The 27880-nt window shown below is 41.6% G+C and overlaps 1 protein-coding gene across 6 annotated transcripts in view; it reads right to left on the bottom strand.

Annotated features, from left to right (window-relative positions):
- TENM4 (teneurin transmembrane protein 4) overlaps positions 1 to 27880 on the bottom strand; it is a 373803-nt gene that overhangs the window by 38066 nt on the left and 307857 nt on the right. For 4 of the 6 annotated variants that reach the window (XM_069883272.1, XM_069883268.1, XM_069883271.1 and 1 more), the window contains 4 exons: positions 25409 to 25429; positions 18087 to 18319; positions 9069 to 9223; positions 4547 to 5424 (listed from right to left, as the gene is read on the bottom strand). In XM_069883272.1, coding sequence (XP_069739373.1) covers positions 4547 to 5424; positions 9069 to 9223; positions 18087 to 18319; positions 25409 to 25429 — 1287 coding nt within the window. The remainder of the gene's footprint in view (positions 1 to 4546; positions 5425 to 9068; positions 9224 to 18086; positions 18320 to 25408; positions 25430 to 27880) is intronic. The other 2 variants (XM_069883269.1, XM_069883273.1) reach the window with 1 other exon arrangement.

The raw sequence follows: 27880 nt of genomic DNA, 5'->3' as shown, positions 1-27880 counted from the left end.
TCTCTGAGAGTCCTTCTGTAGGTGATAGTTTTGTGCTGATATGCTATGATCTAGACACTTCCGAGTCTTTTTCACTTTAAGATAAAAAGTTCAAGTTTTCTTAGTTCTCCAGCATAAAGTACTTTCTCCCCAGAAATGCATTTTTGTGGTGCTTTTCTGTACAGCCTTCAATTTTCTCCATCCATAAACCGTAAACATCAGAACTGACAGTATTAGTCTCATCAATGGTGTACCTTGGTGACAAAATCAGCTTGGAATTATGGAGATCACACTGAATGACTTGATGCTTTGCTCACTGCAGCTTCTGAAGGTCAATTCTTAGCTCAGTTCACAGATCACAGAATCACAGATCACAGATCACAGAATAACCAGGTTGGAAGAGACCCACTGGATCACCGAGTCCAACCGTTCCTACCAAACACTAAACCATATCCCTCAGCACCTCGTCCACCCGTGCCTTAAACACCTCCAGGGAAGGTGACTCAACCACCTCCCTGGGCAGCCTGTTCCAGTGCCCAAGGACCCTTTCTGTAAAGAATTTTTTCCTAACGTCTAGCCTAAACCTCCCCTGGCGGAGCTTGAGGCCATTCCCTCTTGTCCTGTCCCCTGTCACTTGGGAGAAGAGGCCAGCACCCTCCTCTCTACAACCTCCTTTCAGGTAGTTGTAGAGAGCAATGAGGTCACCCCTCAGCCTCCTCTTCTCCAGGCTAAACAACCCCAGCTCTCTCAGCCGCTCCTCATAAGGCCTGTTCTCCAGCCCTTTCACCAGCTTTGTTGCTCTTCTCTGGACTCTCTCCAGAGCCTCAACATCCTTCTTGTGGTGAGGGGCCCAGAACTGAACACAGTATTCGAGGAGCGGTCTCACCAGTGCCGAGTACAGAGGGAGGATAACCTCCCTGGACCTGCTGGTCACGCCGTTTCTGATACAAGCCAAGATGCCATTGGCCTTCTTGGCCACCTGGGCACACTGCTGGCTCATATTCAGTCGGCTGTCAACCAACACCCCCAGGTCCCTCTCCTCCAGGCAGCTTTCTAGACAGACTTCTCCCAGTCTGTAGCACTGCACAGGGTTGTTGTGCCCCAAGTGCAGGACCCGGCATTTGGCCTTGTTAAACCTCATGCCATTGGACTCTGCCCAGCGGTCCAGCCCGTTCAGATCCCTTTGCAGAGCCTCCCGACCCTCCAGCAGATCGACACTTCCACCCAGCTTAGTGTCGTCCGCAAACTTGCTAAGGGTGCACTCGATGCCTTCATCCAGATCATTGATGAAGACATTGAACAGGGCTGGACCCAGCACTGAGCCCTGGGGAACCCCACTTGTCACTGGCCTCCAGCTGGATTTCACACCATTTCCCACCACTCTCTGGGCCCGGCCATCCAACCAGTTTTCCACCCAGGAGAGTGTGTGCCTGTCCAGGCCAGAGGCTGACAGTTTCTCAAGCAGAACGCTGTGAGAAACTGTGTCAAAGGCTTTGCTGAAGTCCAGGAAGACCACATCCACAGCCTTTCCCTCATCCAGTAGCCGGGTCACTTTGTCATAGAAGGCGATCAGGTTAGTCTGGCAAGACCTGCCTTTTGTGAACCCATGTTGACTGGGCCTGATCACCCGGTTCTCTTGCATGTGCTTCATGATAGCACTCAAGATCACCTGTTCCATGACTTTCCCTGGCACTGTTCTTTAGATGTTAGATGTTCTTTAGTTCTTTAGATGTGTCCTGTAACATAGGCACCCTAGCCTAAGACTGTGTAAGAGTAGTGTTTGATAGGAACGGTTGGACTCGATGATCCGGTGGGTCTCTTCCAACCTGGTTATTCTGTGATTCTGTGATTCTGTGAATGTATTTTTTTTTTTTAATTAAACCTTACTTTATCAAGCAATCTTAATGTCTTAGCTCTATTTATGATTATTCTCATTTTATCAGTTTCAATTTTATTTTCTTCCATATCACAGACTCATTCGGTTGGAAAAGACCCACAGGATCATCGAGTCCAACCATTCCTATCAGTCACTAAGCCATGCCCCTCACCACCTCATCCACCCGTCTTTTAAGGGAAGGTGACTCCAGGGAAGGTGACCCAACCACCTCCCTGGGCAGACTGTTCCAGTTCCCAAAAACTTAGGTAGAACCAATCCCTTCAATTCATCCAAACCAGCCCTATTGGATGATTCTCTATTGCTGATCACCTTTTTAGAGCTATCACAGAGCAAGTTCTAGAGTCATTTGAAATGTACTTTTTACAGCTTGGAAGAAGAGCAGACAATCAGCTCCCGAAGTCCCTAGCGGACAGGTTAGGATAGACTCAGACAGGACAGCATAAGATTCAGTAGGGTAGGCTAGGCTAGGCTAGGCTAGGCTAAAGAGTGATAGTTTCTGATTCAAGCAAGGAAGATTTAGACTAAGTTTATAAATAAAGCTTTCAGCAATAACAATAAGATGGGTAAATACGTTGTTATCACTAGCAATGTTTATGAATAACTTAGATGACCAAATTGTAGGCATCTGCAGTGTAAATATCTGTATCTGAGCTAATAATTCTGGACTACCTTTCCAGAGAGAAACTTTGAGAATATAACTCATCCCCCCCTAAAGGAGATACCTGACATAACTCATATGAAACTCACCTTGAAAGTGCCTGTTTCTCTCCATTGCCTATAAAGGGAGGGTGAGGTAACTAGTTCAGATATAGACTTCTATCCTGTAGTTCTATAAAGTTGCATCAGAATCTGTCAGGAACAGTTAAATAGAGATAACTGATCGCAGGTTTGGATGAAGTATCTCTAAAGACACATTCCCAGTTCTATTTTCGGTGATGCTGTGATATCATATAGTGCTGACTTGCTCCAGTCAAGATTTCCATAGTCTAACCACTGGAGAATACTATTTTCCATTTAGCTCCAAAAAAGCTTTCTTATGGCTCTTCTGAAGTGCATACGAGGACCAGAATGATGAGTTTCACAATCTATTTTGTTGGATAGCAAGAAATAATGGATCACTGTTATAAATATATCCACAAAGCAAGTTGGATTCTAGCTTCTGTCTCATTTTATCTCCATTATACTTTCAGTTACACTTTTAAATAAAAGAATATGTCTGAGGTATAAATCTGAACATTATTAGCTGTAATACTTAGTTTGCTTCACTGTCCATGACTACACCTGTTTTCAAGCACATGAACTACTGGGTTCTTTGCAAAAAAGAAAATATCTCATTGATTTAGCACAATGGTCCTGCCAATATAGTCGGCCTCCACTCCCGTAGAGAAAAACAACCTGCCTTCCCTGACTAAAGCCTCCCTCAAGCAAATTCAGTGTAAGAGATGGAAGGGTATTAGCTTTGATTCAAGGAGGAATATTGCTATAGTAATTGCAAGCAGAACACTGATGGAATGCAAATAACCTTTCAAAAGATTCATCACAGATTTTCCATCCATTCTTTTTGAGGCAGAAGCCATTAAAAAAAGAAATTTGAAACTGGGTCTGGAATATTTTAAAGAAAGATCCAAAGCAACTGCATGTCTAACTCATGGATATGTGGGTTTAGTCAGCTTTCCTTCCCTGAAACTTTTTTTTTTACAGTTTTTTTTTCCTTTGTAATTTCAGGAACTGTCTGTTCTAGCCAAATTGGACTCTCAGAATGGCTCTATTATTTTGGTAGGTGAACATTTCCATGTAACCACTCAAACCATATGGGATATTATGCACTAAAAGGAACGTTTCAGAAAAGCTAGATTTGAAAATAAAAATGAAACTAAGGAAGAGGGAGGAAAAAGGGTTCTCAACAGCAGGATGAATTCGCAGCCCATCCTTCCAGATGTCCTTCATTTAGTCATTTATCTTTTCCCCATCTGACATCAGAAGTGTGTTGTCTTCATGGTATTTATTGCTAAGAGCAATACAAAAGTACAAATCTTCAAGCCGCTGCCATCTCTGGGTTTTTTTCAGTGAACTCTGCCTTCTCTGTGCTCAAAAAAATTCTTTGGGGCAGCTATGGTCTTGAACAATTCCAAAGCTATTTTAAAGCTCAGTAAGGCCAATCACAACAATAGAAACTGAGCAGTCCATTAATTACAGAATTGTTTCCTGAGCAAGTTGTCATTAGTCATCGCCAGTTGTCATTCTACATCAGCCATTTCAAACAAGCTCAAAAAAGGCACCGCAGCATAGGAAGTAGGTGAAAAGCTCTGAAAAAGATGATCTGATGGAACTTTCACACTTTCAAGGTTTTCAAATCCAAGCAAAATTCTCTGACATGCAGCCTAAATCCCCAGTCCTGACTGCAGTTAAGGCGAAACAGGTGTCCAAATTGCTTAGCTGATTCAGAAAAACTCAGCAGAAACTGCCTGACTCTTGTCTTGGTAGTGGGAGCTTATTCAAACTCTGGCACACTTACTTATAGTTTGAAGTGTTTAAGTGAGATCTAATATTCTTATTTCTGGGCATTTTATTTGGATAATAATTCTGTTCAGGGAACTAAATTCTATCACTTTTGCATGGTTCAAAGAATATGGAATGAAGTCAGCAGCACAATTTCCATAATATACTTACTCATAAAATGTTGTCCAACCATTTTCATTGCTTTTGGTGGCAAGGAGACCAGAGTTGCCGTGGTATGTCATCATGGCCACTTCATGCCCCTGTGTTGTCACGCTCTTGAGTGCGCTGTTGGTACCAATTGTCACCCAGTAGACTTGGCCATCAGGCACTACCAGCCAGAGTGGCATCCCCGTGGAATCTCTTCGGATATTGACTAAGTTACCATTATTATCAGTGATCACAGTTATATCTCCATCTCCAGAATAAGTAAAATTGTAAAGATAATCTCCAGTGGTAAGGCTCTGAGTATAAAGGTGCTTACCACTGGTGTCAAACAAGTAGAGTTCCTGGTCTATGGGTGAGGATAACTCATATAGATTTTGTGTGTTGAGGAATGGTTTGTTTTTCCGAATAAAGCGGATTCGGATATTTCCAAGATCAGCGACATACAGCTCCCCGTCCGCACACACTGCAAGGGAAGACGGTGAGTTGAGTTTCGCATCTTTGGCATAGCCATCGTCACCTGAGAAGCAGTCACAGTTAGCATCGTTCTTGCAGTCACAGCTGCTTGGTGCACCAGCAACAAGAGAAATCTCTCCATTGGTGGTAACCTGCCTGATGCGGTTGATCTTTTTCTCATCAGTCTCAGCAATATACAGGACCCCATTATGTGAGACGGCCAGGGCGGTAGCAGACTCCAGGGTGGCGTGGATTGCCACCTTGCTAAGGAGGAAGTGATCCATGCCTGGCACCTGGCAATGCATGGGCCTCCCTGCCACAATGCGCACTTGGTGGTTCTCAGATATCTGCAACACAACGTTGTTGTCAAGCACATATAGTGAATTATCCATTGGATTGACTGCAAGATCCGTGGGCCATTCTAGACGAACCTTAATGGCAAAACAACAACACAAGGAATTAGTATAACAAGAACTTTCTGCACTGCATGATTGCTATAAATCAATCACAATGAGGATGTTTCAACATGGATTAAAGGGAGAAATGGTTAAAGAAACACAAGTAATTGTTACTACTTGTTATTGCATCCAGAGGACACAGCCCTAGTGTGAGTGAGGAAGCTCAGCTCCCTGTCACATGAAGTAGATGCACACGGACACCCTCACCCTCCATTGCATCAGTGATGGAAGCAAAGTGATGAACAGAGGGAGAGGGATCCTCCTCAGCTCTTGCTCTGCACCATGGCTTCTCTCTGCCTCTCCACCTTCATGTGAGGTGTCAGAGGCCATGGAAACGGGCATCAGGGCCCAGGGAATGCAGCAGTAAACAAGAAGATTCAGAGACTGAAGTGGGATTTCCCCTCTCCAAACCATACTATGCTCTTGGAATTGATGGAGCCTGGACCTGATAGCAGAGACCTGGGACTGGGAATTTTATGTGAAGTACTATGAAATCAGTCAAACACAACAGTGATCCTTTTACTAAAGGATCTTCCAGACAAGTGGCTGAGCTCCCCTGGGTAAATGACAAGGAGGGATAGACACAAAGCTGGCAGCTGTGTCAGCATGTGTGAATGTCTAAGTTATAACCACCAATTTTCTGCTTGATTCTGCAAAAATGCAAAATAGCAATATGCAAGAAATTCAGGCAATTTCAATCTGTGGAATAAAATACTTGTGTCTTCACAATGGTTCTCACATTTTTTTAGCGCAATGGAAGAATGGGTTCAAGTAATAGAAACACATCATAGTCTGCACTAATAATCTATATACACAAATAAACTGAAAAAGTGATGGGTAACACCACAAGGTGGTCTCTGTTTCTAGCTCTACTTCTGTAATACATTGCATTTTCAAATGAGTCTACTCTTTTAGTTGCCAAACCTAAGAAATGTTTACCAACAGAATTAAGGGTGATTTACTTTTTTTAATAAAGAACAGTAAGGTGTGCATTTTTTTGATTGTTTTATTTTACTTCAGTTTTATATAGAAAAAGAAAGTCAATCTTGTGCTGATGGGAACCAACCAAAGCTTAAATACTTGCCTAATGATACATCTTCTCTATAGCAGATATGTGAAGGGTAACTGGAAAAAAGAAACTGAGAAGCATGCTCTTGGTCACCTCCAGCCAGGCTTTTAAATAGATTTCCAACTAGTTCAAAAGAATAGCTATTCTGGTTGTATACGTCCTTTCAATCAGCCAGGCAACTGTAAGTTAGAGCAGATGGACTTGATATGTCATAGTAAATTGAGAAGCTGGGCACTTTGTGCTATTCTGCCTGCACTGGTGTTTCTCCCTCTGTACCCAACAGCATGATGTGCTGTGACTGAGAGGCCTGGGATCTGGACATACTCAAGGCTGTGCAGTTCCAGGATCTCCCTGTTTCTTTGCTGCAAACCTTCCTCTCCCACCATCCATCTCAGTTGCTGCTGCTGCTTCTCATTTGTCTGAGGTGACTAAGTTTGAGGGGTATCTTGCATCTATAAGGTGGCAATCTTATTGGGAGAAGGAGTAGATGCCTGAAGGCTCAAGTCCAGCAAAACATCTCTCATTGTGGTTTTATTTAAAACTAAGAACAAGAAGAAATAAGGTAAGGAATAGAGGCACACAGGAGATTCCTATTTTTTAAAGCCTGTAGTTGCTGTCACAGCCATGCTTTACTATTCATGGTTTCATTATATTATTTTTATTAATTTAAATTCCTTTTCTATTCTTTTTTTCAAGAGCATCAGTTGCCTGGTATTTCATTCATCGTGCTTTCTAATGCCTGGGCTTGTGAAGCTTATTTTCATGGCTAAGCAGTGTGCTGAGCTCTGCCTGTCTGGTTCTCTGTTTGCAAAATGGCCTTCCCTTTCTCAGCTCCTGGCCTATTTTAACCCTTCTTGTAGTAAAACATTATATCCTGTGGTTTTCTATTTAATAATGCATGCCTCCAACCCTTCCAGTGGTTTTTAAGCTTAAATTAGCATCAAGAGCAGAGTTTACTCTGAACTGACAAGGGAATTTTCAATTTCTTAATAACCATTCCTTGTCAACATTGGCAGCTAAATATTTCATGTCCTCATGTCCCAGGGAGCCTCAGGGACCTGACAGAAAAGACCCTTCTAGCCACTGTGAATGATGAGAAGCTACTCCCCAGACAGGGTTTTCTTTGGCTGTTTTGGGTTGTTTTTTAAAAAAACTTAAACTTGTCTTCAGTGTGTCGGTCCAGAACAGTACCGCTTGATCTGTCCGTCCCAGTGCAAGTTAATCTAAGAACGGCTCCTGTCATTTTATGAAGGGAAAGAAAGTCTTTAGCTGCTACATTTTAGCTCCTGTCAGAAGTGTTTAAATATGACATTGGTATATATATAAGCCACAAAACCTGCGAGAAAGTAATTTTAAAGCCTGAATCCACAATGGTCTGATGGTAACTGCCTCTGAAATTCAAATAAATAAAACACCTATGTCTGCAAGATGAAAAACATACTACAAGATGGCCTTTAACCAGCAAAATCTGCTTCTAAAGAAAGCATGAGAGCTTTTAAACTCATAATTTCAGCTTGTTCATAAATTGCAGACAGTGGGAACCAGTTGCAAAGAAGCAAGACTAATCTTTTCAAATTAGAGGGAAAACTAAGAAGAACAGATTCCATATGGGAGCACAGAAATTATCTAGGTAGTTACAAAAAGGAAACCCCATTGACATCTATTGTAGCTGAATAACAGTACTTAGCCCTCCAGCTATGATGTATATTTTCATATGAGAGGGCAACATTCCTGTAGCCAGGCAAACAACAAGTGGCATGAAAGTTTCAAAGGGCACTGTCTCTAAACTGGCACAATTTGATAGGTTGGCTATTGCTCCAGAAAATTTAGTGTTGGGCTGTAACAGTTTTCTCTTCTGCGCCATCCAGAAGTAAAGCAATCATCAAACTGAGATTTCTTTTTCTCTCTCTCTTTTTTTATTCTCTCCACCTTTAAGCAGCAGGACTTAAGCCCAGCATGATGGTAGCTGCAACGAATTTGCAATCTGATTCAATTCACGATTCTTGTTTTCCTGCTGTTGCTAATTTTGGCACCACAGCCTCCAATCAGTATTTCCTAGATGTTAATTTCATTCAGGTCTAAAATTATGCTGGGCCAAATTAGGATGGAGAGAAGTAAAGAAAAAACCATGGTTAGCTAAGTTATAACAGAACATGACATTTAAGCCCTACTAAAATGAGTACTGCTGCCTTGTCTTTTTAGTTTAAAGCACCTAGCTTATTCAGAAATTAAGTCTAATGAAACCTGCTTTGCCTGGAATCTGTGTCTCCCAGCTGATCAGGAGCTTGGAAAGAAGTTTCTTACGCGGCTGGGACATCTTTAAAATCTCTCCCCAGAGATCTCTGGGTTAGATCAGTTAGGTCTTTACTGCAGTCTTTATAGGATCTTTCTTTTTGACATAGATCTCTTCATACCGTAAAATATGTAGAGAGGTAATTCTCCTTGAGCTCTTACCTCTTTGTCAAACCTGGGGAGGCACACAGACATGCAGACAGGGTGAACACATAGGCTTCTATTCTGTAGAAACCCAACCAAAACATTGTCTTACCTGAGAAATGTCCATGACAGAGTCACAGCTGAGAGGCCGAGCAGATGTCAAATCATTGGAACCCAATACAGTTGAGATGATCCCATTCTGATCAATCCGCCTGATCATAGTGCCATCCACAAAGTAAATCAGCCCAAACTTATCAACAGTGATGCCTGGGGAAGGAAAAAGCAAGTCAGAAAGGAACATCAACTTGACAGTTATGAGATGAATGGAACACAGTGTATAGTTTGATGCTCATGAAAAAGTAAGACTGTTGGTTTGGTTGGGAGTGATATATTTTATGGAACTGAAAAAGGATGAGATGAGATTTGGACATGTGCAAGCCCTGGTTATCAGGATCTTTGACGCGGTACCATTCTACCAAAGGCTCTTCCAGCTGCACTAGATGAAATTTAGAAATCCCTGCTCACTTCTGGAAAAGGGCATGGCATTCAGTGAACTGCTGAAAGGAAAAGATTTCCTAATAACTACATGTGTTGTACAGAAACATGGTGTTATTGCTCATAGGACGAATATTAAGCTATGCACATAAAAATATTACACTGGTGAATCCTCAGAACGGCACTGAAAAAGGTCGCAGAAGATCCATCACATCAGTCTAATTCCAGATGTAAAGAACTGTGTAAGTTTTTTTCCTACGATAATCCTACTAATCTATAGTATTTCACCTATTTCTGAACACTGTTTCATTGTCAAAACATCCTTTGTAGACACACTTCTGTCAGTGAATTTGAGGTCTGCCGATAACAGTTACACACTGCTGATTCTCATTTCCTCACCTGCAGATATGTGTCATTTCACCTCCTCTTAAGCATAATTTTTCAAGTATTTGTTATGTTAGCACAACCTCCTTTAATCCTCTTTATTCCAAGCTAGCTATACTCTGCATCTTCCATCAGAGGATTTCATGGGGCTTTACACTTGCTAATTAGACCTCATAGCAGTCTGTGAGCGTGATCATCCTAATGTTACATATCAGGAAAATAACAGATAAAGCAATTTTCACAAGGTCACAGAGGAAGTCCATGACTAAAGCAAGAATAAGAAGTTAAGGGCCCCATTCACCTCTCTTTTATGCTACTATAAATTAAAAATAACTCCACAGATACTAATAGAGTAATCCATCTCATCCACCCTACGGTGGCAGAATGCTGCTCAGCATAATATTTGAGTGTCTTCAAGACACTTGAAGAATGCAAAAGAACAGTAAAAGAATGCAGAAGCTTGTAACACCCTTTTCTATGCAAGTGAAAATTCTGCTTGGAATATATGAATAGTTGAATATTAGGGTCTTCTTGTTTGGTTTCTTTCACTAACAGGGTAACAATCACTTGGCAAAAAGCTGACATCTGCATTGTGCATCCAAGCAAGTCTCTGGATCTTTTCCAAGCAGTGGAGAGAAATATCTACTTTTAGGGTGCAATCCATATCACCCTAAAGCAGATATCCACAAGTGATTACATGAACCTTTTTTGAAACACCTTCTCCTCCAGACCCTGCTATAAAAAGAGACCACAGAAAGTATCGTCAATGGATACATTTATCCTGTGAAATGAATCCTCATTACAATGTTTTTTGGCTGTCATCATGGCGACAGAAAAGACAGAAATTCTGTTTCAGATAGTAAGTATGGGAATGTTTCTGAGAAATGATCAGATCTTGTGTTTCTCCAAAATGCTGTTTTGCAGCCAGATCCTTTTGCTTGAAACATTTACTCTCAGTCTTCATCCACTGTGAGCTATGCTGTGCAGCACAGATGCAGTAGTTCATAGATCAAAAATTTTAGATTTTCACGTAGCAGAGACTAATCCCCTGCTTCCTTTGGGAACTTAAATTGCGGCCTTCAGCCAGCACTGTAACTATTGCGTGGGCTGGAAGCCATGGAGGTGGGTGATACACGGAGAAATATATCTTAGTTGGTCATACAGAAACCCACAGAAGATAATCTCGCCTGCAAATAGCAGGAAAACCTCAGGACTCAGTCATTGTCTGAAAGAAAGAACAAGCTTCTCCAATGAGCTGAAGTAAAGGAAGGGATTCAGACAGGGTTGCAAACTGTTGATTCAAAGTCAATTAGGAGTCAAGGAACTGCAGTTTCAGATCACTGAATTGAATGGGAGCTGTGTATTTTTGCTAGGAGGCAAAACCAGCATTTTTCTTCTTTCTTTGCAGCATCTCCCTGTCTGAAGGGCATAATTTTGACCTGGATTGGGTATTTGACCATCAGAGCAGTGAGGTTTCAGAATAGTCTCTAGGGCAGTGAAGAAAAAAATTACTTGCCACTTCTAAGATGAAGTTCATTAATTTTCGAGAGATTTATATGACAGGATTGCTGAGATAATGGATGACAGGACTAAATGACCCAAAAGACTGCTTATAGTCCCATATTCCAACACTTGTATTTAATTCATGCCAAGATAGGACAGATCATTTCAGGAACATGAAACAAGAACACTGAAGAGGAGAGACAAGTACCTGTTGCACATCTGAATGCTACAGGAGAAGCCATAGTAGTGGTGGCCAATTATTCTTACTATACAATATAAACACATCAGTTGTATCTTAGCACTTTGTCAAAAGCTGCAGAGGAATCTGGCAGTATAAGCATCAATATCTCACTGGCATACATGGCTTTCTGGAAGTTGTTTTTACCTGCCATGAGATGTGTCAGCATTGTACCCCAGTTGGTGCTCTGTTCAATGAGGCATCCAGGATATTGGCACATGTCACCCATCACTGGCATCTACTGAAGGTTACTGCTCCTCTAATTATTTTGCCTACCGAATGGCAAGTTCTCTACTGTTTGTTGGTGTCCTTGACAACCAGGAATACAATTGAGCTCTTTTAGTGATATGGTAGACATGATTTTTCAGAAGAGGCATGATAGAAGGTTGAGTTGATCTTAATTGGCTTTTGTCAAACACAAGAGACTCTTACCCATTCCTAGGTTCACAATGAGTATTTTTCAGGGCACCTGTCCATTAGCCTGTGTGACAGGCCAAAACGCAGTGAAGGGTGGCAGGCTGGATAATGTGATTTTAAATGAGGCAGAATTTTCTCTCCTAGCTAGTTCCATATGTATTGGGTTGGACTTATCAGCAGTGTGCGCTGACAGTCGCTCACAGTGTTCAATGCTGAGGTCTGATGGCTGGTCTGATTAACAAGTTACAGTAATAATAACCTGTATGTACTTTGGCTCTCAAGCCAGTTGATCACTTGATAGAGCACAACTTTATTTTGCATTCCACCTTAAACAAAGAGCTTGCACACCTGAATAAGTTAAAGCAGGATAGCAAAGTTACCACTTATCATCCTGCTCCAAGGCAATGGCATGTGAATGTGTTCTTATCACAGAGTGCTTCTCTGCTTACGCCTTTCACAGAGGCTAAGCAATATCAATTGCCTTGCATTTCCTGGGATGTTCTGCAGGGTGACAGAGTTTTCAGTCTGTCAAAGCCCTGAATTCCCATTTGCACATGCCAAAACTGTAAATTCGCATTTGCACATGCCCCTCACACAGCAACTGTTCCAATTCCTTCCTGATTTTAGCTGATTGTCTTGGAATCAAATCTAACTACAGAGACAAGTCCTGCTCTCCCACAGAGTGTTTTTGGATGGATGACTTCTGTGGAAAGTGAAAGAAGTATCTCACAGTTTCTTTGCAGCAGATAGCAGAGGTTAGATTGGACCTTTCTGTGTTTCCTTTCTGAGAATGGCACAATTCCAGTGCTGGGAGTTGGCTCCTTCAAACGGGCACAGAAATGGGTAATTCACGTGTTATGCATGTAAAGCCAAAGGCCTTGGCTTCTTTGACAGCTGGCTTCTCTCACGTTTCCATAGGAACATCAGGGTATTAAAGATTTACAGCACACAGCTCGAAGTTCAATCTCACAGTTACTGAGAGAAAACATCTGCTGCCACTACCCAGGTAGTGTTGCAGATCCAAACTTTAAGCTCCGAGATATGAAATACATATGTTATGAAATCATGCTGGTGCCTCTTGGATAGTGGAAGATCTCATAAGGGCTTGTAGCACCATTTGCATCACACCACTGAGTTGTGCTGATAGAAAGTTGTGACGCGATGACATTTGCTTGAAATGTCTGGACCTTGTAGTGTGAGGAGGTGACAGCTCAACATTATACTGCAAGTAGATACTGGGACATGGTGGGTTTGTTCTAAAAAATGAGCTGCTAAAAGTGATTGCATGGTCCATGTAGCTCTACTTAGGAAAAAAATGGTAGGGAAAAATATTTTAAGTAAAAAAGTAGGTGCTAAAGGAATCCAAATTTGGAACATTCTTGTCTGGCTGGATGCTGAATGACAGTGATAAAATGGCAAATGGAAACCAATGTAAATAAGTACAGAGGAATTCAACAGAGGAAGAAGGAAGCCTAACTGCCCATGTGCTATGATGAGCTGTAAAACAGCTCACAGGAAAAAGATTTAGGAATTCCTGTGAAAAGTTTTTTGCAAAGATCAGCTTTGTGCTCTGAAGTGGTCAAGAAAGGAGCTAGAAAATAGGAACAGATCAAGAAAGGCACAGAGAGAAGAACAGGAAACAATGATGTGGCCTTGACCATGCTTTTTCATACTATGGCTAAACAAATTGTGGAAATTATTAGCACAAGGTGTCAAAAATGACAAACCTAAGTTTTCAGGGAGGTTTCTAGACCAACTGATGGTGGCATCTAAGCACAGGTACATCCTCTTCAGAAAGCCCTCTAAATAGTGATGACAAGAATCTGGACTGTTAGCTGGAAAAGACCACTCTACCATTTCCACTTTCCCTATGTGCCTTTTCTGGCCATAGAAAGAGCGAAAACATTTTGTTTAATCAGTCTCTAGTCTTCCCTGAATGGCCCTTACTTCACCATTTGACAATAAACACGTTAACAGATTGTGCAGAGCTGAGTTTCTTCTTTAAATTCTGTTGAACTCCTGAACACTTAGTGAACAACTCAGATTTTGTTTACATATACAGCAGCACACAGTGAAGGAAGCAATCTATCCCCAAATTAATTACTTCATTTTGCATTGTTTGTGTGGTGCTAAATGAATGAGACCTCCCCACCACATCCGTTCTGAAACCTTCTTCCTATTGTGTCAGACTTGTCACTGCAATCTCTCTTAATTGCAGGTTCCTTGGTAATTTCTCTGCCACAACATTTTCCTGAAGAGAACCACTGGTGAGTATTCAGATGAAAACAAACGCTCTGACAAGCTGGAGTTTTAATTTTTCTTTAGATTGCTTGTAAAAGAGGATCATTATTAGCAGATGATAATTAGAAAGTGGTAACACTTTTATTTGCAAGGATATATTGAAATTCATTAGCATCTGAAAGCTTTGCTGTGCTCTGTGGCAAATGACTGGAAGTATCAGATGGGTTCCTAATAGCTATGATAGCTACTGTGATCAAACAGCTGTCACCAATATTGCATCTATCGATCATCTGTATTTGTATAGCCCACATTTTATCAAAGAAGCCAAAGACAGGGTAAGGGTCAAATTCCTGGGGTGGTTTTTATCTTTCCTAATGTCTTGTCTAAGTTGATAATCTAAATGGAGTTCTCACTTTCTCAGTGAAGAGACACAAGAACCTCTGTCCAGAAGAGATGTATTGACAGGACAAGGGACAAAGTTTTTGAACTGAAATAGGGGTAGATTTAGATTGGATATAACGAAGTACTTTTTTGTGGTGAGACACTGGAACAGGCTGTGGATACCCCATCCCTGGAAACATTCAGCATCAGGTTGGACGGACTTTAAGCAATGTGATGTAGTGAAAGATGTCTGGGCCTTCAGCAGGGAGGTTGGACTAGATGAGTTTTCAAGATCCCTTCCTACCCAAACCATCCCAAGGTCCCACAATTCTATGAAATTATCCACTCTGAACTCATAGGAGGTGAAGTGGGAACTAGAAGAAGTGATCAAAACCATGAAGAAAAGGCTGATGCTCAGAAAGTGGAGAACCATTTTGAACAGTGATAGCTGGTGTGGGGACCTTATCCTACAGGCCATTGTCTCCAGAAGATTAGCACTCCCAGAATGTGATTCATCCTACTTTGGACACATGCACTGGCATAGAATAACCTGCCTTTAGGGCAGCAGTTTCTACTAAGAAGAGAGCCAAAAATTCTACTTAGACCAGATGCTTGTGTGGTCTAAGAGGCTAAAAGGTAGATGCTGATGCTTCACAACTGATTCTCCAGTCTTTATGAATTGCTGGCTTTCATCTGGCAGGAGCATATTCCCTCAGTATTTTTCAACAAGCTGCAGATATCAGCTAATTAAAACATCATGAAAGTGGAGGCAAGACCTTACTTCCTTACAATTTTTGAACAAGGCAAAGATGTCCTTAAAATACACAAATGCTATTTTGAATGCAGTAATTAAAAAACAGCTTTAGCCTTAAAAAGCAGAATCCCCCAAAGAGTGGTGATTTTTGAAGAAATGAACTTTCCACATCCTTTCTTGGCCAGCTGACTTTTCTATGGCTACAGAATCATTTTCAAATTTCCTCCAAACATTCACTTATGGGTGTTTATTCCCCTTTCAAGACAGGGAAGCAGAGGGCAACCTGAAGACTACTGGTTACTTGTACAAAAAATAATTTTTGTTCTATAGGATCATAGAATTGTTTAGGTTGGAAAAGACCTTCAAGATCATCAAATCCAACTGTTAACTTAGCACTGCCAAGTCCTTTACTTAAACCCATGTCCCTAAGCATCACACCTTGAACTATTGTGAAATACAACCACACCATGGAAGAGCAGTTGCTGGATATTTCTGCTAGGGTGAACTGCCATGAAGGTATAAACAGCGATGACATTACATTGTCAGTGTTAATCATTTATTGAGGTGAATGGGAAGTGAGTCACACCTGCCAAAGCTATCGTCTCAGCAGCTTCTACAAAGTCAGGCAAGAACCAGATCAGGGAACAGTGTTTACGAACTTCCCATTGGCTGTGTGGGCTTTCTGGATTATTATTTTTGTGTTGCCATTTTGCTTCGTGTCATTTCCTCTTTCACCCTCAATTTACTTCTATTTTGCAAAATTTCCGAGCTGTGAGGAATGAATGTGTTCATGATTGAGGTGGAAGAACAGCCTCCTGAGAGCTTGAATTGCCAACAAGAAGGATTTCAGTGCTGAAAGCTTTGAACTCAAGAGCTCTGTTTCCCACGGTAAAGCAGAAACATAAATCAACTAAACCTTGCAACATCCACCCATGTTGGGAAATTAATAATAATATTCCTCTTATCTTGTACAAGAGAGAACAAAGGTCCAACAGAAGTTGTGGGTTGTGGCTTTTTTGCATTGGTTAAACATCAAAGTAGTGTAGAAAATTGGATTACAGATCTCTGGATTCCTTGATCTCATGCCTCATCTGCTGGACTGCCTGAATATCTCTGCGTGAGTCACTTTTCTTTTTTTTCACTCAGCCCTCTCATTTCAGTGCGACAATTTCTGCACTGCAACCTGACCACACATAGTTGTTCCCTTTCTATACCCGTGCCTCTGGCAATACTTTATCCCAATATAATGGTCACCTCACAGGAGTCTGGAGCGCTTGGAAACCATGCTGGGCCCTTTGAATATTATGAGGGCAGCAGTTTGACTTTCAGTGCTCTTTGGCAAAAAAAAAAGGTCTCCCAAGGTATATTTTTCTGCATCCTGACAGGAAACAACTAGCCAATGTGTAACAAAAAAAAATAAAAATCACAACTAGAGCTGACACAGAAGGTCACTAGATCAGTTTGGATTTCTTGGATTCAGTAACAACAATGTCATTTCTATGTCAAGAAAAATAACTTCCTGAGAAGTCTAGCCAAGAAGAGAAACAAGAGCTCAGCTGTCTTTGCTCTGCAAAATAACTTATTAAAGCATCTCTGGGTTTTGCTGAGAGGTTGCTTTACAAAGAGGTTGGAATAAGCTTGGAAATTGCTGTGGTGAGGAAGGAGGGAACTACCACTCCCAGATGGAAGGAAAAAGGAAACCTGCAGCACCTTGGTGCCGAAGCCAAGAACATATAAATAAGTCCCCACAATCCTAACAACTGGTTAAGATGATACACAAGAGGTAAAAATACCACATTTCTAAAAGCTTTCCTACATGGGGGCCTTTCTTGCCCCTCTTCACAAACACTGCAGATGTGTACGCCAACAGTACCTTCCACCTCTTTTCTACACACTCTGTGTATTTTTTTCTAAAGAGCTGTGGACAGCTGGAAGGAGCGACATCCTCCATATGCAGAGCTTGTTACCTTGAGACTGCCAGACTGAAGTTTTGGCTCTACACAGGACTGCATATGTTTGGCTAAACCTGTTCTGAACAATTTAGTTCACAGTCATGAAGGCTGTGTGATGCTTTTATTTTGATTTGACTGTGCTTTTATCACATTTAAGTAAGCTAATCAGGAGCCAGGTGAAGTCATGCTGAATTATACTATTTCCACATAAAAATCAGTATGCACCTCCCTATTGGATTTAAACTGGATGCCATGATACATAATGCCAATGTATAAACCTTAACTTACGTATCTCTAAGCTTTATGTTGGGTTTGTTGCTATTTTATATATATAGCAAAGTTTATAGAACATTTTATTGTTTTTAATGCTAAGAAAGTCTCAGTGAACTGAATGCAAGTGAATCCAGCCCAGAGTGGGACGGACTGAAGGCTGTTATTTGGTAAGGAGAAGTGGCTAAGTGGGTATAAAACTGGTGGATGGTTTTATTCTGTTGCCCTTTGGTGTGCCCATCAATGGACCCCTCTGGTTTGGTATTCCTCCCAGGCACCTCAATAAAAAGAACCAGGACTAGCTGAGGGTGAGACATAACTACTTATTTCCAGAGTGGAAAAGCCTTAGGATATGTTTGTGGGGTGACCGGGGGAAGCCTGCAAAATCTGAGCGCATTTTCTGAATTGGAGAGGAGAGCAGTTTCCAGCATGCCTAAACAAGCCCTTTCAAAACAGATTCCTTCAAAAAAGCCCGAGGAGAAGCAGCAGACTCACCCCTGGGATTTGTAAGGGTAGCGTCAGTGCCTTTGCCTCCATCTCCGCATCGGGTATCATCGAATGGGAGACACTGATCCCCGGTTCCAGCCAAGACCTCTGAATTCTTCACAATGTCTTTCACTGATGTGGTTGACTTGATTTTATAGATACGTCGGCTGTTGGTGTCAGAGAGGTAGACGGAGCCGGTGATTGGATCTGTGGTCAAGTAATACTTATGAGCTGGGCTGTGGCTGAAAAACAAGATTATGGAGTTGTTATTTTTCAGATTAGTTGTCTAAGTCAAGAGGCAACACAAGCACTTTTGAGAACGAAAAAGTACAGGACAGACAGACTGGGAAAGTGAAGCAGTGCCATGTGTGACAATACCAGTACACAGTGTGTTACAGCACGGGATCCTGAGCTACATCTGTTACCAATCGCTGTGCCTGTTTTGCTCTCTGGCATGAAGGGCAGCTACCAAAGGGAAGCACTTCCAGGAACTACTACAGGTTGAGTTCCAGTGTCTGGGACTGTTTAACTTGCTTAATATAGACATAGTCCTGAAACTGGTGTTAGTGCTGTGCCAAAAAGTGAAGGGAAATCACAATACACTAGGTGCAGAACACAAAGCAAAAAAATAAAATAAAATCTGCACTCCCAAGAAAAACCCCAGAACAGAAATCCTAAAGCAAACCCCCAAGAAGAAGCGCTTGAAAAATACTCTTGAAGATCACTTCATCATAGCTTAATTGGTGCTCTTGCTGACTCCAGCTAAGACCCTACAGTCCTGTCCTGCCCTTGTGGAGATCAGAGGAAGTCCTGCCACTGAATTGAGCTGGACCTCAATGAAGAGAGAAACAAAATGGTCCTTGAAGTACCACATTTTCCCCCAAATAAAACATGAACTAGAAGGAGGGCTGAGGAATCTGAACATCAGTCCTCTGTTAAATCCCATTCACCCACTGCTTCCTATAAAACAAGGAAGGGTGGCTGAGAAGATGTGCTGAGCAAACAGAAAGATATTTTTTTTAGCTCTATGACTGCAAAACTATAGGTGCCCAAGAGTGAAGAAATGAATAAACTAGTATCCACTTAATGGGGCTGGCCAGAAAAAAACAACCAGATAGGTTCAGACATGATTTAAAAAAAAATTCTTTCATGGATTCTACCAGTAGTTTAATTTAGGTATGAAACTTACCAACATCTTTGCTAAAATTAAGTGTTTACTACTAGTGTGTATTGAGCTGCATCTCTTCTAAGCCCGAAACACCTGCTGCCTGAACACAGGTCTCCTTCCTTCTAAGAAAGGCTAAGTAGTAATTAGAACAAGTATGAAAAAGTCTCCACTTTTCTCCAAAACACCTTCAAGCTGTCCAAACTCATTCAGGTCCCAAGAATTCACAATAAACATATAGGCCATAGTTCAGTATTTTGCACTTAGTGGAATGTTCCAGGAGAAGCTGGATGTTCCAGGAGAACTTGCATGTCTATCACGGTTAACTCTGTCCCTCATAATGAGAAATTTCCTCTCTCCTTCAGCCTTTATACTAGGAAAATTAACCCCTCTTAAGACACATAAAAACTACTAAATTATTCTCTGCTTTAAAAAGCTGTAAGTTGGTTCTTCATTCAAATTAGTTAATACTTTGGGGAAAAAAAAAGCCTTTTTGATTTATTCTGGAATATCCCTTGTGATTTATCCTATTATAGTCCAAACAGATTTCATCTCCACAAATGACACTGATTCTGGCTAAATAAAATGCTCTGACCTTCAAGGCAGCTCCAGACTGACAGTTCAGTCTCCATCTGTATTCCTTTCCAATGACAGCAGCCTGGGAGGGTATTATTTCATTTACCTGCATGTCACTCACACTAAGCAAGTGGCTTCAGCCCTGGTGGAAGAAGTTCCCTGTGGGAATCCACCACCCATTTTGATCATGGCCTTGCATTTTCTGCTGACTGTCCTAACAAATCCCAGCTGAATGTCAGTCAGCTTTTCAGCAGTTCATAATCTCTAGTTTGCATTGGAGGTGGACGAAAGGAGGATATTTTTAATGGCACTTTGCAAATCTTTAATATCTTTGCCTAGAAAGCACAGATAGCTTTCACTGAGTCTTACAGCAGAGCATTTGCGGATGGGCAAAGGCAAATGACTTTCCCAAAGATGGAGAAAAATGGTACCAGAACTGGACGTTCCTACTCCCTTCTCCCAGCACCATCACTGTAATTTAGTTTTGGATTTCACAGTCTCACTGTTGCGGCTTTTGTTATCAATTACAAACTTCCATGGAAGCTATTTTCTAATCCCAGCTTTTGTGTAGAACAGACACTGAAACCAAAGCTGGTTGCTTTTAAGCATGGATCAGAGAACCAGGTGAAAGTAAACCATTCATCCAGCAGAAAAGCTGAACGGTACTTCTCATCTAGGTTTACTGACCAAGCAAAAAACTGCCATATTAAGGTAATACTTTGAGAAGCTGTTGGTAACCCAAGTTTAGTTTTATTAATGGGTTCCTGAATACAGATGGAGTGACTGAATACAGTAGGGGTGACTTCAAAGCTCAGAATCATTAAAAAATGAGCTCTGATTGGTTGAACTTTTAATCCTCTGCATAGCTGGATGCCCCAGAGGCACACACACCTGCAGTACCAAATGTGCTTTGTAAGAAGTAGAAGTAGAAACTCATGTTGATTAATCTACTCTTGGTTCTCTTAAAACCTATTCTGGATTTTACCTGGTGAGTTGACAGTGAAACTCTCCTAAGACATACAATTGCCTTTCTATATCTAATTTTATTAATGGTATGGGCAACCCCAGTGCAAATTACATATTTTCTCCAGCACAGCTCTGTGCGAGCAATAGGAAGTGTTGGTTCATTTTTATCAGCCAGACTTCTTAAGCACAGCCTGTCATGGTCTCCTACACCCTGCTTCACACACAGGGCTTCTGTGGGTGGGAGCACCCCTGGGATGCCTTAGATAATCGAGTATTTAACCTGGGATGCTTTGGAGCAGGGAAGGTGGAATAGAAACTTAACAATTAAAAATTATCAAGCTGGAATTTACTTCCCTGGCCTCTGCCAACAGTTTTCATTACTGTACTGGAAGATGTCATGCTCTGCCCTTGCACATATCACATAGGATTATACACTGGAGCTTTTAACACTTTGAGATCCTTCAGGATCAGAGATGCTAAATAAAGATCCATTAGTAATGTAAAAGTTCCCAAACTGCTTCCCTGCATCTGTGATAAAGCATGAGCACTGGAGCCAGGAACATGGAGGCTTTGCTTTTTATTTAAAGCCACAATCAATAGGCAAATCCAAGTGGCAAATTGGACTGAACTGAACAACAACTGAATGAAATCTGCCTGGGGCAAAGCAGAGAAATTTTTTTTTTCCCTTTCATCCTGTCTCATTGTTAGATAACAGACCAAAACAAAAGACAGGACTTTTTACCATTTAGAGGACTTAATCAGTTACAGTATTTGTAGTCTTAGAATATTTATCCCCCATATTGACACTGCCATCACTAGAAAAGGGATATGGGTGAAGTGCTGATTTCCCATTCAGAGCGTTCCTTTTGCTATTAAGGTTTGTTAGAAGAAACCCTGAGTACTCCTTTGGTGTTTTAACTCCCTGAAGCAAGAAACCAAAGTTGCAGAGATAGGGTGGGCTGGTCCTAGCCAAGACTAGACCCTTTAGTGGGTATTAGTGGGCATGATGGTGTAGTCACTGGGAATGAGGACAGTTTCATCAGCAAAAGTTCTGCAGGCCAAAGGGAAATGAAGGTGATATGTACAATTGTACAACTATGATACAGCAAGTGCTGGGAAAGCACAGCAAAATCTTCCAAGTCCACAGTGACCTCATTTTTTTGAGGCTGCATATAGGCTCTCCCAAAAATCTGCCTTTTTGCCATTGTCTTTTTCCTTTTTTCATTCTCATTATTTGGACATGATAGTGTCATTTGGGTTGCTCTGCAGATATGTTTGGAGAATCAAACTCCATTTTAAAATGCTTATGCTTTACATGATTCCTTACATGCAGGTGTAAGTTAGGAAAGTGATAAAAGTTGTGTGAGCAGGCAGAGAAGTGGCACTCCGCTGGATTTCTTCTGTTGTACTATTATAGATTCACAGGCTCTAAGCAAAAGCTGTTATCATTCCCTTGGGCCCAGAGCCCATGTTTTGGAGGAGTCGGAGGAAGGAACCTCCTGATCCAGAGTCTCTAAGGAATAAAGATCAGAAAAGGGAGCTGGTCCCTGGTTTCAGCAGGTTACCTACACTGTGCCAACACAGAAGACTACACCTTTTTGTTCAGTTCTGTTCAAAGCCAGAAGATTCATCTTAAAAAGCTTTAGATGGTTGCAAGGTGGGATACACTTGAACTATCCGCCTTAACACTCTTTATAGGCAGTGAAGAGAAACAGCAACTTTTTGGGCATGAATCGCCTGACTTATTTTCAGCATTTTTCTTACAAGATTAACTGCACCTCATTTTCCCCAAAGCAAGGTCATCTGCCATGTCCTCTAAAGGACAACTTCTGTTAATGGTAACAGTATAGTTCTGGCTCTCACTGTGGTCCAATGACAGGAGCAGACACAACACCAAAGTTAGTTACCCATAACAGCTTATTTGAGTAAACCTCTGGGGCTTTGGATCTGACATCTCCCTTTAAGCACATGAAACCACCTCTGTAGGAGTTTCTGTGCTAGTTGCCTACTTCCCCTCCAAGCCTTGCTGGCCACATGCCTTTGCTGGTGACTAAAGAAATACTGAATTCCTGCAGCCAAGTGCTTTTTGTTCATTGGGGCTGTGTTTCCATGGCTCCATGCTAAGCATCCTGCAGCTCACAAACACAGGATTTTATTATAGCTTGTGTGAGGTATTGGTCTTTTTTTTTCCCTGGGTGACATTCAATAGATTAATACATAAGGAGGCCACACAGTGCAGTGAGCTGAATTTACACTTGGCCTTTTAGTGCTTTCAGTTTGTGTGCGATGCCCGAAGCTCTTTTAGTGTCACAGGCTGGATAATAAAACTTCATAGCAATGCCATAAGCCAACCCAGGGACTGCAAAGGACTTCTGATCCTATTCTAGGGCAGTTTTCTGACATATCTCTTTATGCCACTAATTGTAGATTTGTCTCTCTAAGGTATTAATGGGAACAAGAAAGGAAGGATATATTTAAGTGTGGCCACTTGTTGTATATTTGCAAGACAGGAATGCCTCACTGCCCTCCATGTTCCTGGCGAGAAAAGATAATGATAATTAACAGCAAATTATTATTGCCATGCTTGTAAAAAGTCATTAGCTTCTATAAGCCCATCAAGACAGATTCATACACAGAGATATTGGACTAAGTCCCTATTAATCTATTATTGAATGACAGAAGGGTGTAAACTTGGGAGGCATTACAATTTGGTGATGCTTTTTGGCTTAGCTAACATTGCCATGTTGACACAGAGCTATTTGGCAGTTGCAGAGTGAGATCCTGGCTACCTTTGCTGTGCTGTGGAGCCAAGCTACTGAGCTGGTAGCTCCAGACCCTTTGGAGATCAAGGGCACCACAGGCTAAGCAGGGGAGAGGAATACTTTCCCCTGAAGTGAGGAAGCTTTTGCATATGGATCACAGCTTTTCCAAACCACTAGGATTCAGTCCTGTGGATCATACCCTTTGCAACTGTTGCCTGTCAATGATGTCAAGCTTAGGAACTTCAGAAATTCAGAGCACTGGAGCTTTAGCTAAGACTACACCCCCTCATTTCCCTGTGGCTCAGGAATGAAGAGGCTTCCTAATAAAAAGTATTATAGCAAATGACACAGAACAGCTGCTAACTCAGATGGGTGACTCCCTTAATGTAGTCACAGACGGGCATATTTGATCTAGAGCTCCTCATCTCCTTCCTCCCTCACTGGTGGCCTCTGGACTGCATCGAAGCAGGCACGTCTTGGCTTGCTTTCATTTCATTTGTTAGATTTTAGGAGCTGTCTAAAGGCTGAAGCCCTGCCAGCTTTGTAAGGTTCTGATGGCATCTGCAGCATTTGTGGCCAGTCCATATATCTTCACTCAGTTATTGCCTTCATATATAAAACTCTTCTTCCAACAGGTATTCAGCTGCTGCCCTTCCCTGTCAAAGCAGGTGCACTTTAGTGGCTGTGTTTCTAGGGTATTAAGGATACAACCTGGCTGTTCCAAGCAGAAATGAGTTTTTCTATTGCCTTCAAATGATGTGAAAGAGGAGTTGTCGGTCTGGAACTCAGCCTAATGAAGACAGTCAGTGCAGAGGTCTTGAGTACTAATCTCCCAGCCCTAAGAATAGATGCTTTGGGCCAGTCCATCATACTGTGGAAGCTCAGCCCTTCATTAATGTTCTGGCTATAAGACAAAAAACCAGTTTCTACTCTATTGCATTTCCAGGCATGCATTAAAAAAAAATGAGCATTTCTGCTCAGGTTTGCCCAGCCTCTATGAGGTCAAAGAAACAGTAAATAAAAAGCATGTAGCAAAAAAAACCCCAATAAACCCAACATAATTACCAATACGAAATGCAAAAAGAAAACTAAACAAAAAAGTCCAACTCCACAGCATAAGCTTCTATTCCAGAAACCAACTGAGGAGAAGGAAAGAAGAATCTTCCTCAATGCAACTGATTGGATCAAACTCACTGAAACTCCAGTGAACTGAAATGACAAATATTTTTAGTGACAAAGCTCCAATTTAGGCGTCTCTCTTTCATCTTGTTTTCTTGTCATTGCTCTTTCTCTTTTTTTTTATCACATTTCCTGGCTAAGGTTATAACTCGTGCTACCTCCTATCTAAGCTTGACATACTTTCACATAATGTGAAGCCTCTCTATGAAGAGCTCAGACTGACAGAGAGTTAGAAACACTTAGACTAGGTGGGTGGTATTGGGGTACATCTGGTCCTTCATTATGCCTGTCAAACTCCCCCAAACTCAAAAGGGAGTCATTTAACTGTATGAAAATTATGTTTCCAACCTAGCTATTCCAGTGATCTGTATCCCGATGCCGTCCCTGTTTTGCTTTCTTGATTAATTCCCACCCATTTTTCCTTCCATCCTCCTCCTCTTGCTACCCTGCTTCTTGTGACTATACTTTCCCTGTCTACATCTATGACTGCTCATGCAGAAGTCTGCGTGACTCTGCTCCATGATTAATGGCTCCCAGTTCTGATGACTGATTGCCTACGCCAGTTTTAATCGCACCAGCTTCATTTGCTATTGAATCATCTGGAAATGGCACTTGTGGCTCACTGTGTAATAACATGCAACAAGACAGGGAGCAGCATAAGAATTCTCCACTGGTTGGCTTACCTATGTCTGAAATCTTTATTTCTGACAGAAGACAGGAAAGCAGGGAATAGAAGAAAGAATGAGGTGTTAGCAACTCAGTTCAATGCATTATTAGCAGATTGAAAACTTGACAGTAACTGTATCATACAATGCAATAATAAATAAAGACTTAGCTGGAATGACACTGATATATTTTATATTGGATATTACTCGGCAGTGAGCTCACTTATGTACTGCTGCATATCACAAAGGAAGTGTGATCTCACCTGCTTGGAGTTATTCACTTATGCAAGAGATAGGACCAGGCAGACTTTATCATTCAGAGCAGTACTGAGCTAAATACATGTAGATGCAGATATCTTTACAGGGTTTTTTTCACTCTCAGTGAAAGCAATACCTTGTGATTTACAAAGGTAACTTAATAGTTGCACAGTTATGGGTGGCAGTTCATTGCTGTAACCTCATGAACTCCAGCCCAGAGGACTGAAATTACATCGAGCTGGACATTTTTCATGGGTCTAGTTACATACCCAGCTGCAGTTATCAGCAACCCACAATGCATTTGCTTTTCCTCTCTGCAACAGAACACTACACTCAAACCACAACACCCCCCAAACAAAACCCAAAAGCCAAATAGTGAGGGTGTTAATCTCCAAGGAGATGCTGATTTGAGAAGACACAAGCAAACTCCATTTAGTCCAAAAGCAATAGCTTTCCTCCATAGCTTTTAGTCAGACAGCATGTGAACCCGCTTACTTTATAGCACACCAGAGTGAAGAAATGTTTATTAGATCCAGTAACCTAAGTGTTTGCACAGATGAAGCAGCAATCGTTCCAGCAGATTTAACTCTGGAGTAAATTTAACTCTGTGGCTCTACACAAAACCTAGCAAGGCTGCGCTGTTAAGGCTTCCAATTTTCTCTTTTCCAATCAGGAAATACTCTGCAAAACCTCTGCTGGGGCTGGTATTTCCACTGCCAATGAAACAGGGATCGGGTTTTCAAAATTGTACTTCTGGGAATAAGTTATTAATCCCACTCAGTTGTGGTGGGATTTGGGGCTCAAATCACCTAGGCTCTTCTGGAAATCTCACCTTTGGTCATTAAAATAACTTTCTGGCATGGGAAGAATATTATATTCTTTAAAGAGGACCAGTGCTGAAGATTTATCCCAGCTTCCTACCTTACAAATGTGAGATGTTATGTTCTCATATATCATGTAACAGAATAGCAAGAATCAGGTTCTTGCCTGTTTACTTAAAAGGTACCGCAGCGCTCTGGGATGTGACCACAAACATTTCATTGTGGGCCTCCTAATTCAATGACTCCTCCTGATTTCCAAGACGCCTCTTCTGTAAGTGCCAGCCTTGTTATGGCTGTCTGGATCTTTTTTTTTTTTTTCCATGCACCATGATCTATGACAACGGTTCTATGCGCTGAACAAGACTTTCACCAAGGTCCAAGGACTGTGGTGGGTTTGTATGGGGATCTTGCACCAATTTTGCTCCAAATCAGCTCATTCATTTTTACATGTGGCCTAGTAGAGTAAATGGGAATACAAAGCAATGCTGTATGGGATCCTGCTGCTCTAGTAAGCTGTCTAGTAAGCTTCCATCTGACAATCCTTGAAGAAATGAAGTCTTACTTCTGTCCCAAGCAGCCAGGACATTAAATCTGATTAGAGCTGAGAGGTTCTTCCTTTCTGGAAGATTCTCACTTTTAGGCCAAATCTTGAGAGGTAAATGGGAATGTGAACCTTTCTACCATGCTGCCCTCATACAGATCTGCCATGACTAGGTCAGGTCCTACAAGCAGAGAAGCCTCATTCAAAAATACTAGTTTAACTACTGACTTCCTAGAGTGAGTCTCATCTGGTCATAGAGTCCAGAAGCAGGCTCTGGTGCTTTGAAGTGGGTAATTGTATTTGTTGTGGAAATTTTAGATAGGAAAAATATCCCCAGTGAGGTCAATTTAAAATTTTGATTCAGTCACCATCTATTTCATTTCCTCAGGAGTTATGATATATCTATACTTTTTGCTCGCCTTCCATGTTTTTAATGGATGTTTTTTCCCCATCCTCTCTAATGCTGGCTGCCATTAATCACCTCCATGTCCTCCATGTGCTTTAGCATAGCTTCTAGGAGGATCTGTTCCACAATTTTCCCAGGCACAGATGTGAAGCTGACAGGTCGGTAGTTCTCAGGGTCGTCTTTTCTGCCCTTTTTAAAAATAGTCACAATGTTACCCTTCCAGTCAACAGTGACTTCTCCTGATTGCCATGACTTTTCAGATATCAAGGGGAGTGGTTTGGCAACCACATCAGCCAATTCCCTCAGGACTCTGGGATGCATCTCATCAGGTCCCATAGACTTATATATGTTCAGGTTCCTCTACAATGGGAGGGCGTTTACCCCCATGGTGTCCATCTTGCTGTCCCATGACACAGGACTGTTGAGGAGAGCAGTTATCAGTGAAGATCGAGGCAAAAGAGTTG

Source organism: Phaenicophaeus curvirostris, chromosome 1, assembly GCF_032191515.1.
Source record: "Phaenicophaeus curvirostris isolate KB17595 chromosome 1, BPBGC_Pcur_1.0, whole genome shotgun sequence".
NCBI classification, from domain to species: domain Eukaryota; kingdom Metazoa; phylum Chordata; class Aves; order Cuculiformes; family Cuculidae; genus Phaenicophaeus; species Phaenicophaeus curvirostris.
Note: the sequence above shows the minus strand (reverse complement) of the source record. Positions and strands in the feature narration are given on the sequence as shown.